We start from the raw sequence: 13,519 nt of genomic DNA on the forward strand, positions 1-13,519 counted from the left end.
TCATCGGGCTTTTCAACCAATGTCCACACTTGGTTCCTCTCAAAGTTGTGTAGCTCTTCATGCATGGCATTCACCCAGTCCGGGTCATCAAGGGCTTCTTCAACCTTCATAGGTTCAATACTAGAGATGAATGAGTAATGTTCACAAAAATTAGCCAATGAGTTTTAGAGCGAGTAATTCTCCCGGTTTGAATATCATCAAAGATTTGTTCGACGGGATGATCTCGTGAGACTCTTGCTCGAACTCGTGAGAGCTTTTGTTTGGGTCCGGGTAGAACATTCTCTTAATCGTTTTGCTCTTCTTCTTGTCTCTCTTCGTTGTTGTTGGTGTTGTTGTTCTCCCGTGGAGGTGGAGAAGGAGGTCGTCGAGGTTCATCTTGTTGTACATCCTCGTTTTCATCATCTTGATGTGTCCCACTCATGGATGCCTCCAAGTTAACTTGTGGTTCACCTTGGCGTGAAGTTGAGGCTTCCACTTGGACGGACGAGGTACTCTCCTTCACCTCCGTTGGGCGAATCTTGCCAATAGACAAGTCTTGGATTGCTTCCGAAGGATCTTTGTCACCTACATCAATTGGCAATTGCTCTACTTGTGAGCCGTTAGATTCATCAAACTTCACATCTACCGTCTCTTCAACCTTTCGGGTGAAATTGTTGTAGACACGGTAGGTGTGAGAGTTTGAGCCATAACCTAGTAGGAAACCTTCATCAGGGGTAGGATGCAAGGGATCAACAAGGGGTTCACAAGGAGTAGTAATGTACTTGTTCAAGTGATATTCATGAAAGATTCCAAGCATCTCATTTTTCCACTCACTAAAGAACTCTCAATCAAGCATAGGCACTCTACGTCTAAGACTCCCCAACGTAGACTCATCCATCTTCCTCCAATGGTGATTAAACCAAAGCAATGGAGACCAAAGTTCTGGTACCAATTGAAATGATCGAGAAGAGGAGTCTAGAGGGGGTGATTAGACCCTTAATAAGTAAAGTTGACAGTTTTTAAGTTTTTCAAGTTGAGGTGGAATATTCGCACAAATTCAAACATCCACAATACAAATCAAGCAAACATGCAAAGAGTTTATGAGCAGCGGAAAGTAAAGCATGCAACTTGCAAGAAGGTAAATGCATGGGAGTGTGCAAACGCAATTGGAGACACAGAGATTTTTGGCGTGGTTCCGATAGGTGGTGCTATCGTACATCCACGTTGATGAAGACTTCAACCCACGAAGGTTAACGACTGCACGAGTCCACGGAGGGCTCCACCCATGAAGGGTCCATGAAGAAGCAACCTTTTCTATCCCACCATGGCCATCGCCCATGAAGGACTTGCCTCACTTGGGTAGATCTTCATGAAGTAGGTGATCTCCTTGCCCTTACAAACTTCTTGGTTCAACTCCACAATCTTGACAGAGGCTCCCAAGCGACACCTAACCAATCTAGGAGACACCACTCTCCAAAAGGTAATAGATGGTGTGTTGATGATGAACTCCTTGCTCTTTGTTCTTCAAATGATAGTCTCCCAACACTCAACTCTCTCTCACAGATTTTGCTATGGTGGAAAGATGATTTGAGTGGAAAGCAACTTGGGGAAGACTAGAGATCAAGTCATATGGCTGGATTGGAATGTCTTGGTCTCAACACATGAGTAGGTGGTTCTCTCTCAGAAAATGAGTAGTGGAAGTGTAGGCACGTTTTGATGGCTTTCCTCACGAATGAAGAATGGGTGGAGGGGTATATATAGCCTCCACACAAAATCTAACTATTACACACAGATTCCCAAACTCGGTGGGACCGAATCATGGAACTCGGTCAGTCCGATTCAGGTCAAAATATGAACGTTATGATTTTCGGTGGGATTGACAAGGTCAACTCGGTGGGACCGATGTGCAGGGGTTAGGGTAAAACCTCAACTCGGTTTGACCAATTACACAAACTCAGTGAGACCGATTTTGGTAATAAGCAAACAGAGAGTTGGTCAAGCAAACTCGGTGGAACCGACTGAACAAACTCGGTGAGACCGAAATTGTTGCAACATGTCACAAAGAGTTTGCAAGCCCATCTCGGTGAGACCGAGATCCCAATCGGTGAGACCGAAGTGATTAGGGTTTGTGGCAGTGGCTATGTCAAATGAACTCGGTGGCGCCGGATAGATCAAATCGGTGGGCCCGAGTTTGATATTTAGGTTTAGGACAAATGTGGAAATGGGAAAGTGGTTGAGGGCTTTGGAGCATATCACTAAGCACTTTGAGCAAGCAAGCCATTAAGTAACACCTCATCCTCTTTTAATAGTATTGGCTTTCCTATGGACTCAATGTGATCTTGGACCACTTAAAATGAAAATGTATAGTCTTGAGCTTTTGCCAATGTTTGTCTTTAGCATCTTGAAGGGGTTCCACATCCTCTTGTCCATACCACTCCAATGTTGAACTTATCTGAAATATACTAGATGAAAGTATTAGTCCAACAAGAGATATGTTGACATTAATTACCAAAATCACCCAGTGAGCACTTGTGCTTTCAGTGGAGTATTACTACTAGACTCCAGTAAGTTTGACGGTCTACTTATCACGATGTAATGCCTATATGATATTATGCCATGAATGATCATTGTCGTAAAGATTGTTTTTCTTGTCAATTGGCCAATAGTAATTTGTTACCATGCCACTTGCCTACTTTCGAGAGTACCTCCGATGAACATATGGCCCCCGCCCGGGTCCATTCTCCATTAATACTTTTGTCTACGAAATTGCCTCTTTATTTTCCTTTATCATTTGCTATTTCGCTATACCATTATCTATCTATCTATTTGCTTTTAACCTAGTAACTAGCAAGACAAGGGGGCTCACAAAACCCTTGCCACGTTGGGTTCAAGTATTATTTTTGTTTGTGTGTAGGTGATGTTTATCTTGTTGACTCTTACTAATTTGATTAAACATTGCTTCTTAATTGAGAGAGAACCTTTGCTGCTATCTACATCACCCTTCCTCTTTGTAGAAACCCAACTCCCGCGGGAGTAGAAGCCGCTGAGGGGATGCTATCATCACTCCCATACTGGAGCCAGCTTGACCTCGTCGATGACAACCGGAAAACCTTAATGCACGTGCCCCTAAGTACCATTACCTCAGAGTCGTCGTGGTCTTCACCGTTAAACCCTTGAATCGATCTGAAAAATCTGACACCAAATCTCGCCATCCTGTATGCACGATGAGAAACCCTTATCTCACTGCCCCAAGAAACTGGCAGGAATCTGTCCCAATGGAGAAACCTGAGGATGCTCAGGAATTATTACTTTTTTGTTAGCGCCATAAGTACAAGAAAATCCATTTTTAAAGAGAGAAGTGAAAAAATGAATCAATAGTCTCAGCATGAAGTGAGCATAGCTCACATGGTTCGACTCAATCTAAAAGATCCATCGACTCAGTCTCTCCGAGATGTTCATAGGGGTAAGACCCATGTACATGTGTACATAAAGATGAGTGTATATGAGCGTCTGTGTTTGTATATTGTGTTAAAAAGTAGTACTATAAATTTTCGACAGTACAGACACAAAATGCTCATGCCCTATGAACACACGCACGCACAATATATCCCTAAGAGCATTTCCGAGAGATTGAACGGACACATCATCTTGAGATTTATGAAGTCCCTACATACGCATGGTGTCAAATATAAGACTTAAGTCCTCCTAACTATCTAACAACAGATTGGTTCACGAAAGCAATAGTATATGAGGAGTGTAAATAGTAAAAAAAAACAGTTTTCTTTACCCAAAAAAGAAAAGGTATATCACGGAGACTGTTTTTCATCCCTGTCCATCACAGAAAAATATTGGTACTGACACTGGGGCCCACCGTGCAGTCCAGTACCAGGCTAACGAGAAGGGGAGAGAGAGAGAGGGAGAGGAAAAAAAAAAACTCCCGCACCTCATCTGTCCATCAGCCCCTGTCGCGTCCCCGTCCCGTCCCCGTCTCCGTCCGCTCGCATCACCTCCCCCTTGTGAGCCGCGCGCCCCGCCGCCAAACCCTAGCAGCCCCGGCGCCGCGCCGCGCCGACGGAGAGCGGGGGGCGGCGGCAGCCTGATGCGCAGCCGCCCGCGGGCGCCATGGAGCTCGCCCCCTTCAAGCCCGCGGCCGGCGCCCTCGTCGAGTGGGGCGGCGCGGGCTCGATCCCCGCGATGGTGGCGGCGCAGCAGCAGCTGCTGCACGCGCAGGCGGACCGGCTCCAGCGCCTCGTCGTCGCCCAGTGCCGCCTCACCGGCGTCAACCCGCTCGCCCAGGAGATGGTCAGCAGCTCCTCTTCCCCACTCTCCTCCGCTCCCCCCCGCATCTTTCTCGATCTACGCGCTTGTTTTTCTTCTCTGGCGCGGCCAGTTTCGTGCCTGATTTGGTGCCTATCAAAGCTTAGGTTGGATAGTTCCAGTTTCTCGGGCTTACCTCATTAAGTTTTCTCCGGTAGCTGTAGTTGGTTATTGCTGTCGTGCTGTGTGATGTAAATTCCATAGTTCTGCCCAGATTGTCACTGAATTTGTGCGTCTGCGCGGTGCTTTACTACACCACATGTGTTTATTTCTAATATCTAGGCCCTAATACATCCAGAATATAATGTATTTATTGATCCTGATGACGTAGTACTTGTATAAAAGCAATTGCCAAAGTTGTGACTTTGAGACAATGGGGAAACCAGAAGCTACGCGTATCCAAGGACATCAGGATATTGAATATTGAAATCCTAATGCATCCATAATATTATGTACTTTCTGATTCTCATAACAATATAACATGTAGTAGTACTCTGGTGTAAACGCCAAATCTGTAACTTTGAGACACCGAGAAATTGGAAGCTACACATGTTGAAGGACAATGGGGGTACTGAATACTGATTTCGTTGCTACTCTGATGTTCATGATGGGCTTAGACAGGCAAACAATTTTCTTCACTTTATCATCTGGCAAAGGAAATTGTAAAATTACTTCTCTCTTGTAAATCATGGTTTTCAAGAAACGAACTTTATAAGTTGTTTGAATGTATTTGGATATACTTTTGTAATATTGCCAGTTTTGCATGTTTGCCATCTTGCTGTGTCGTTACCTTGCTTTAGACCCTCGATGTATGCTACAGCGACCCTCTTTTACCCTTCTAGGAAATGGTTAATCTATTGACTAATCTTAAATTTGATTGTTTCTTACAGGCTGCTGGTGCATTGTCTATCAAGATAGGTGAGTTGTTTCTCTGCATCAATTGGATTCAGCTTGGCATAATACTTCTTTTGATACATCAGTAAAAACACAATAAACTGACACAAGCATCATGAACTATAATATTGACAGACACTGAAATTTTTATTGGATTTAAGGAATTAAGGTTGAATCCTTCACTCGTCACTCATGTCACCGCTGGCAAAATTAGATGACTAGTGCTCAGGCAACAAAGATTTTTTAAATATTATTGCACAATATTGTAGTTATTGCCTGCTATTGAAAGCATTTCTTTTATAGCGTTTCAAATTTTGTAGGTAAAAAACCAAGGGATCTGTTGAATCCGAAAGCAGTTAATTCCATGCAGTCACTTTTTGCTGTGAAAGATACTCTTGGCAAGAGAGAAACTCGTGAAATTAGCGCACTTTGTGGGCTTACTGTTACACAGGTCTGCTCTTTTTCTCGCATGTGCTGTTATTCTGTTTGTACCTTTATGTCTTATGCCTGTTTATGTGCTCTTTATACACTTTTCTTATGGTTGGTTTGGAATGGAATTACACCTTCATCTTTTCACCATATACAAGTGAACAGTAGCCATTGAACTGGGTTCAAGTTTCAACAGTATCTCTATATTTCCCCCCTTTTTATTTTAGCTTGATTGGTTGCAATGTGTTTGGTTCCTGTGTCAAACATGAGCTTATGATATCATTTGATTCCCTTTCCCGTGAGTTGTTATTGACAAGCTCTACCTCAATGGTTATTAGGTAAGGGAGTTTTTTGCAAGTCGGCGTACACGAGTAAGAAAAGCTGTCCGTTTGTCACGAGAGAAAGCACTCAAATTGGAGGCATCCAAGACGGCACTCAAATTGGAGGCATCCAAGACGGCACTCAAATTGGAGGCATCCAAGACGGCTACCAATATATGCTCCTTGAACACTGAGCAGACACCTCTTGACATTGAGACACATGCTCAAGTTGTCGAACCTTTGAGTACTTTAGAACCATTGGAGATGTTTCAAAGCTCTTCACAACTAGCGGAGGCCCCTCAGAGCTCTCTACAACAACCAGAGGTCCAGCAGTGCACTGCAACCCCAATCCCTGTCACCCCTACGGGAATGATCCAACCAACTGATGCTAAGATTAATCCAGATTCTGTTCAAAAGGAAACCAAACAAGAGGAAGTTGCTCCTGGTGTTGAGTCAGAAGATAAAAAGTTTTTGGATAGTATCTTTGCCCTAATGCGAAAGGAGGAAACGTTTTCTGGACAGGTCAAGTTGATGGAATGGATTCTTCAAATAAATAATGCTACGATTCTTAGTTGGTGAGATATAGGCCTTATAGTATGTACAGAGCTTGAAATGATTATATCATTCCTAGCTTCATGTTTCTATTAACTTTGCAGGTTCTTAACAATGGGCGGTTTGACTATTGTGTCAACATGGCTGAGCCAAGCAGCTACTGAAGAGCAAACAACTGTTATTCTCATCATTTTCAAGGTTCTTATTTGTGCCATCTGAGCATGTATGTATATGTGTATAGCATGCATTTTTAACTACCATCTCATTGCTGTAGGTGCTTCTTCACCTTCCACTACATAAAGCTTTGCCAGCCCACATGTCAGTTGTATTGCAAACTATCAACAGATTGCGGTTTTATAGGACACAAGGTGTGTAGAAACTGCCACAAGACTTACATTTGTATTGCATGATCTTTGACATGTGAAAGACGATTTCTAGTTTGAGAACGTTTCAACTTTCAAAGGCCTAATTATGTTGTTAATTTCTATTTTTGCTTGTCCAGTACAGTGTTGTTGAGATGCATTTTTCCATCAGAATTAGTTCTAGCATTTTTTGCATTTCTTATTGCACAGTTGTATGAACTTATGCATTTATTGATTTTCTTAATTTCTCGTGCTGCTTACTAATGCATATCTGATTTTTGAAGATCAGACATATCTGGTAGGGCCAGAAACCTGCTCTCCAGATTGAGCAAAGTGCTCGTACGGAGTCAGGCATCGAAGAAACCTCAAAAGGATTTAATCTGTAAACAAAGGTGAGTTCTACATTGTTTGCTATTACCTTTTCTCTAGGTTTCCATTGTGGTAATTTATTTTCTATTACAGGATAAGTGAAATTCTCCATGATGAGTCCTGGAGATCTGAAGTTGATATTACTGTAAGTATCTAATCAATGATATGTATATTTATGGTAGATTCACATGTTCTGCAATTTAATCGCTGTGGTCTATCAGGAGGAGATCCTTGCCTTGACTGAAGGTGCAAGTGAGAGCAGGTGCATTTTAACTTCTCACTTCTTTGAATAAGTTTAAACTGTAGTAGTGCATGTGATTTCCATTACCTCTATTTTGGTTGGTAAAATTTTGTTTGACTTGGTTTGTGTGGCATTGTGCAGAAAGCCTGAGCCCAAGAAAACTCCACTGCTGCTCACTGCTTCTGCTGATGAGTCGTATAAAAAGAGTCCTGTGCAGACAAGTATCCTTTTATTATGTTTTAAGTCCACCATTACAAGTTTTACTTCTCTTTCTGAACATATTGTTGTCTGTTCCTGTGTATAATATGCTATTATAGGATTTTTTTTCCGATCACATTCATATTATAGTTCATCCTTAGCAAATAGTAGTGTCTAATTAACTAATCTGTACTAGATCTGGTGGCTTTGGTAGTTTCATCAGTATCTTGCACTTCTTACATAAGGACCCTTTAGGAGCTTCTCGATTTTTATTTTGTCCCTTGTTGGTGTGTGTTGTGTCTGTTTTTTTTTATAACGTGTCTTGTTAAATTGGTACTACTAATAGCTTCCTTTTCAGTTTTCTCTTTAGTTACAGCTTCTGGACATATAGGTCCTCAAAAGGCAGTGTTGCTGTCTATTGTTGCTTTAACTGTGTAAATTGGATGGTTCATGAATAAAAATAATAAGTTTATAATTGTGCATGTAGACTTCATATTGGTTATTACTCGTTATGATTGAGGTCATCTTCAAATTGATTTTTTTACTTTGTTACTAAAGTTATATTGACATTTATCATATCTCAAACTGTGTGTGTGAATTTCCTTAGCTAATCTACAGAGTCCAAAGAAAGAAGAAAAGTTCAACTTGTAGAACATCCAAATCGGAAAGCTGCCGGAAAGAACGCTCATTCTGCAAGGAGCACATGTACAAATAATAGCAGACCATTATCTGCAGATGATATTCAAAAAGCAAAGATGCGTGCCATGTTTATGCAGGAGAAGTATGGCAAGGTTGACACAAGTAAAGTGTCTGATAAACCTGAGACGACAGAAAATAAAAAACCCTCTGGCTTGGTCAACTCAAATGAGCCTCGTATGCCCAGAAGTCCCCTCACATCAACTGCTAAGCAACCTGTTGACCCAAGCCCATCAACTTCTATACAAAATGCTGTACCTTTGTCTGATAATCCAGAAATCCTGGCCACTCCGAAGCTAAACATAGCTCCCAGAGAGACCCCCATAGAGAAATTGGATTCCAAGAGGGTTCATTGGCAGATACCACCAGGTATACCTTTGCTTTGTGCTCCCTCACTTGCCCAATTTCTTAGAGTGTTGGGTCTATCCAAGTTCAATAAACTTCTTTGGACAACAAGAACCAGTGAAGTCGTATGGTTAATGGAGTGTTCGGTGGCTTAAGAACTTGGGAGTGCATTGCCTTTTATTGTAACAACACCCCAAGCTTTTGTGAATGGCGTAAACTATAGCTTATATCAGGTTTGATCTCCAAAATCATTATATGGAGATGAATCACCTTCAGTTGAAACTTGAAACGGAGAAAACTGCACCTCAACATACCTTTTGTGTCACACATACCTTTTGTTTGATCTCATGCGCACCAGTTATATGTGCATTTTCAACGCTATGAATAACTCATCTAAGATGTACATTTGAACCTAAGACGGTAATCGAATGAAGGTTATCCAAGACACAGGGTCAATGTTGGTGTACAATTTTCTGCAATGGCACAGGAAATTAACATTTATGGTTTCCCATGTATCATATGAACATGCGTGTAGTACCATGCTTTCAGGCTGCATCACTAGTTACTTGGTGTACTTGTAGGAAGTATGCTGAGTAAATCCACAACGGTTTATACTTGGACCAATGTGTTTATACAGTTCCTGAGCATATCGATCTGGAAGAACACAAATAATGACGAAAGTCGATCATGTGCCTGGCATAGCATGTGACCTGAAAATCTGTATCACATATGTTGCGTCCAAATTTTTGCTCATTCAAAATTCGTACACAAGATGACAAACAAGTACTGCTCTCAAAGGACATTGAATAGTTGTGGTTTGGCCTGGCACATGCCATGGCGGTGCCCAGTGCATGTGACCTTCTACACATATATTATGCATCCAGTTCATAAAAAATATCCAGCATAATCCACTAATAGCCACTTTGTGTATTAATGTAAAATTACTTGCTAAAAGCAGTAGACATTCAGGAGGTGTGTTTAACTTCATAATTCGCTATTTTCTGGCAGTTGTAAACTGTTCAATTTCTGTTCTGGGAGTTTGCAGAGCAGATGAAAAGCTCTGGGATCCTTTGCTTATATCAAATACTACCCCATGCTGAAGTTACATGGACCATCAAGAAATACAATGTTGTTTATTTAACTATAGATCATGTTGCCTTTTCCTTAATTTGCAGTGCATATGGGGAGTTGTAATGCAAGTGTTCTTATAATTTGGTCTTATTTGACCTGCAGCTGTTGTTGTGTGATGACTGACTGTGGTAGGCTTACCTGTTTCTGTATCAGAAGCAGCCACTTCTTGGCCCTTTGAATTTTGATACTTATTTGCAGCAATACATATTACCTGACACTTAACATTGACGTAAATGGACTACCTAGCGATTTTGTTCATTATTACTTCTCATATAAACAACTCGGCTCACTAGGAAGATATTTCCCAGAGATACGGTTATGCTGTCGGCGATTGCTGTTTCAGCAACTGTTAACAAAATAGAAAAGCTGCGAAATTAGGTTTAAAATAGCTGCGAATTTGATAAATAAAATAACTAAACTGAGGATCTTGTTAGCCAAACCTTAACATGAAGAAGCAACGGGTTGAATGATGTGATCCAGATATTTTAGTCAGTTGAGATTAAATACAAGGAATCTACCAGTTGATACATTGCGTTTTGCCTGTTGCAGAGATTAAAATGTTCTTCCTTTCTTCACTTTCCAAGTCTAATATTTTATTAGGCTGTTACCTGGAACATGACCTATGCTCGATTGGTTTATCTGTTCATTGTTTGAAGTTTATTATCTCCTATTGCAGAGGTGTGGATAGACCCCTCGTGGAGTGTTAGTGCTGGGGAAAACAGCAAGGAGCTTGATGTTCAGGCACAGAGAAATCGACGCGAGAAGGAAACCTTTTATGCAAGTCCAAAGGACATCCCATCGAATCCCAAGGACCCATGGGATTTGGAAATGGACTTTGACGACAGCCTGACCCCAGAAATCCCAATTGAGCAGCCACCAGATGCTGACACTATGGAGGTGGATGGCGTCGGAGCTGCCCCTCCAAACATGGTTGTTCCTGGTGAGATCCAGCAAGTTGGATCAACCTCGTCATCATCTCTGACAGTCGCTTCTGGTGCAAATGGTGCAGCTTCTGAGCCAGATCTTGAGCTGCTTGCAGTGCTGCTCAAGAATCCACAGCTTGTATTTGCTCTATCATCTAACGAGGTGGGGAACCTGCCAACCGAGCAGACCGTCGCGCTCCTGGACATGCTGAAGCAGACTGGCCTTGGACTTTCGGAGCTGGTCAATAGTCTGCCCAACGGTGCTGGGGTTCCAAACAAGCCTGAACCCGTCCCTGAAACTATCCCTACTTCACTTCCATCACCGACTCCTCCAAAAGATCTTCCAGCAAGTGTTAGTCCGTTGGCTCTCTTTTTCTTTTCTTTTTCCAGTGTCAAGGCTGTCACTATCTTGTTCATGTATATATGTATGTTATCTTTGGCAGGTGGGCTGGAGATCTGATTTTCCGACGCATGCGAGGCCTTCAAACTCGCAGCAGGCGCATCTACCAAATAATGGAAACACACCTTTTGCAAGCGAAGTGCACAAAAGCTTCTCAAATGTTGTTAGTCCGTTGCCTTCACAACCCTATACTTCAGTTTCTGCCTTGCCGGCACACATCCAAAGTAATGCCCCGTCTTTACCACCTCAGTCCGCGGTCTCAGTAAATTCACTGACTCAGTATGCTGCGCCCATGAATAACATGTTTGATAGAACTTCGGTACACCAACATACCCAGCCATATGGCTTGGCGTCTGATCCTACTGCAGTGGCCATCCATCAGCAGCCAGCGGTAAATAAACCAGCCCATGAATTTCAGAACATGTCAAACTCCGGTCTAGCACGTTCCTTGACACCCGAGCCGAATGCCGCAGCTTATGCGACATTCCCCTGGCAGTCTGGTGCTGCTAATGTTGCAAGCACTGGACGAAGTACAACACCTGATCAGTGGGCGGACCGTGTTACTAATTCATTTAATGATGCGTCTGCACCCCATCTTAACCAGAGTGCTTACAGCAACCAAAGCTTGCAGAGCACATACGATGCCTATGGTTCTTCTACCTCAGCCTCATCCCAGGGACTGAACAGAAATGGTTACATCCAAACGTCAGAGTACCAGATGTCAGGGCGTAACGTTCGCCAGCGACACTCGCTATCCCCTGAGCCAGGTTCCGCTAGAGTGTACGGTGGCACGCAAGGGTACATTCCGGAGGTGTCTAAGCTGGTTAATTATGGGCAGCAGAGCTACAATCCTCCTGTGGCATCAACTGACTGGAGTTCCGGGCAGCAGAGTTACACCCCAGCTGAACCATCAAGGGACTGGAGTTCCTTGCAGCAGAGATACACTTCGGCTGAATCATCAAGGGACCGGAGCTCCGGGCAGCAGGGTTACACCCCAGCCGAACCTTCAAGGCAGTGGAGCTCGGGGCAGCAGAGCTACACTCCAGCTGAACCTTCAAGGCAGTGGAGCTCCGGGCAGCAGGGCTACACTCCAGCTGAGTCTTCAAACCACCAGTGGAGCTCCGGTCAGCAGGGCTACACCCCAGCTGGGCCTTCAAACCACCGGAGCTCCGGGCAGCAGGGCTACACTCCAGCAGAGCCTTCAAGGCAGTGGAGCTCGGCGCAGCAGGGCTACACCCCATCCGAGCCTTCAGGCCAGCAGGGCTACACCCCCGCTGAGCCGTCGAGGCCGTGGAGCACGGCCAGCCAGGGGGCCCAAAACCCTGACACATCAAGGCAATGGAGCGGCGCCGGGAAGCAGCAAGACTATTACAACACTCCAAGCGACGGCCGGAGTCCGTATGACCAGCGCCGGAGAAGACGATGGGAGTGAGTTGTACATTAGCTAATTCTTTTGGGGCTCCCTCCCTCATTGTGTGATGTTCCATTCGTTAATTGTGGTGGTCCTCCGTGATTGGCGCCGAGGACGTTGAGAGAAAACTATACATCTTGTAATGTCAGTAGTAGTAGTGGTAGCTGCAGGTGGATGATGGAGAACAAAAGGAAACATGAAACTTTAGAGAGGATAGGTATGCATGCATCCAATGATAGCCAAAATTTTCTTTTCGCCGTGTTGGGCGATCTGTCTCCGTCTTCGGCGTCTTGCGCATTTCGTGTGTGCTGCAAAGGGAGGGGAAAGAAAAGAGGGGGCGCGCGCGTGGCATCCAGTAAAAGCACCTTGTTCTTTATTCGCATCGTCAGTCAATTAGATGCTTGCCGTTTTCAGATCTTTTCACTGCTGTGTTTTATTTCCAAATTCCTGAAACATAGGAACAGAAAAAGGATATTTGGATAACCTGCGAACGTCAGATTTTAAGTATGGCAAACCGAGCATATTTTGTGGCAAATTATGTTGGCACGAAGATATCAATTTCCTTTAGCAAACAACAGATGGCGGATCTGTCGTGTCCAGTTCTTTACCAGGATTTGTCGTGCCACATAAACATTTGATTTTCCGTGCTTAACCAGCGAACGTCAAATTCTTAACAATTCTGATAAAAAGTATATAGGATTAGTGTTCAATGACGTCTTTATACTACATGAACAGTAGAAACATAAGATTCTTTCCCGAGTGGTTAGAGTGGATACAAATGTTCCTATTGAAGGTAGTGCAAATGAATAATAAGAAAAGACATGTTTGATTTAGGTAGTATATAATCTGGTACTCTGTCTGTAAAGAAATATAAGAGAGTTAGTGAAAAAGAAAAAAAAATCAAATGTTTATATGGCTCGACAAATCCTGGTATATAATCTGGTACCCTGGT

The 13,519-nt window shown here is 43.2% G+C and overlaps 1 protein-coding gene across 1 annotated transcript; it reads left to right on the forward strand.

Annotated features, from left to right (window-relative positions):
- Positions 1–4,074: 4,074 nt before the first annotated feature.
- LOC119278363 (homeobox protein LUMINIDEPENDENS-like) lies at positions 4,075–12,844 on the forward strand. The gene is made up of 13 exons (XM_037559718.1): positions 4,075–4,281; positions 5,187–5,214; positions 5,511–5,641; positions 5,958–6,514; positions 6,596–6,689; positions 6,766–6,859; positions 7,143–7,245; positions 7,316–7,367; positions 7,444–7,484; positions 7,605–7,684; positions 8,280–8,726; positions 10,510–11,108; positions 11,200–12,844. Exons 1-13 carry the CDS (start codon positions 4,102–4,104, stop codon positions 12,586–12,588), a joined length of 3,795 nt encoding a protein of 1,264 aa, XP_037415615.1. The 5' UTR covers positions 4,075–4,101; the 3' UTR covers positions 12,589–12,844.
- Positions 12,845–13,519: the final 675 nt, after the last annotated feature.

The sequence above is a fragment of the Triticum dicoccoides genome, chromosome 3B (assembly GCF_002162155.2).
Source record: "Triticum dicoccoides isolate Atlit2015 ecotype Zavitan chromosome 3B, WEW_v2.0, whole genome shotgun sequence".
Taxonomy (NCBI): domain Eukaryota; kingdom Viridiplantae; phylum Streptophyta; class Magnoliopsida; order Poales; family Poaceae; genus Triticum; species Triticum dicoccoides.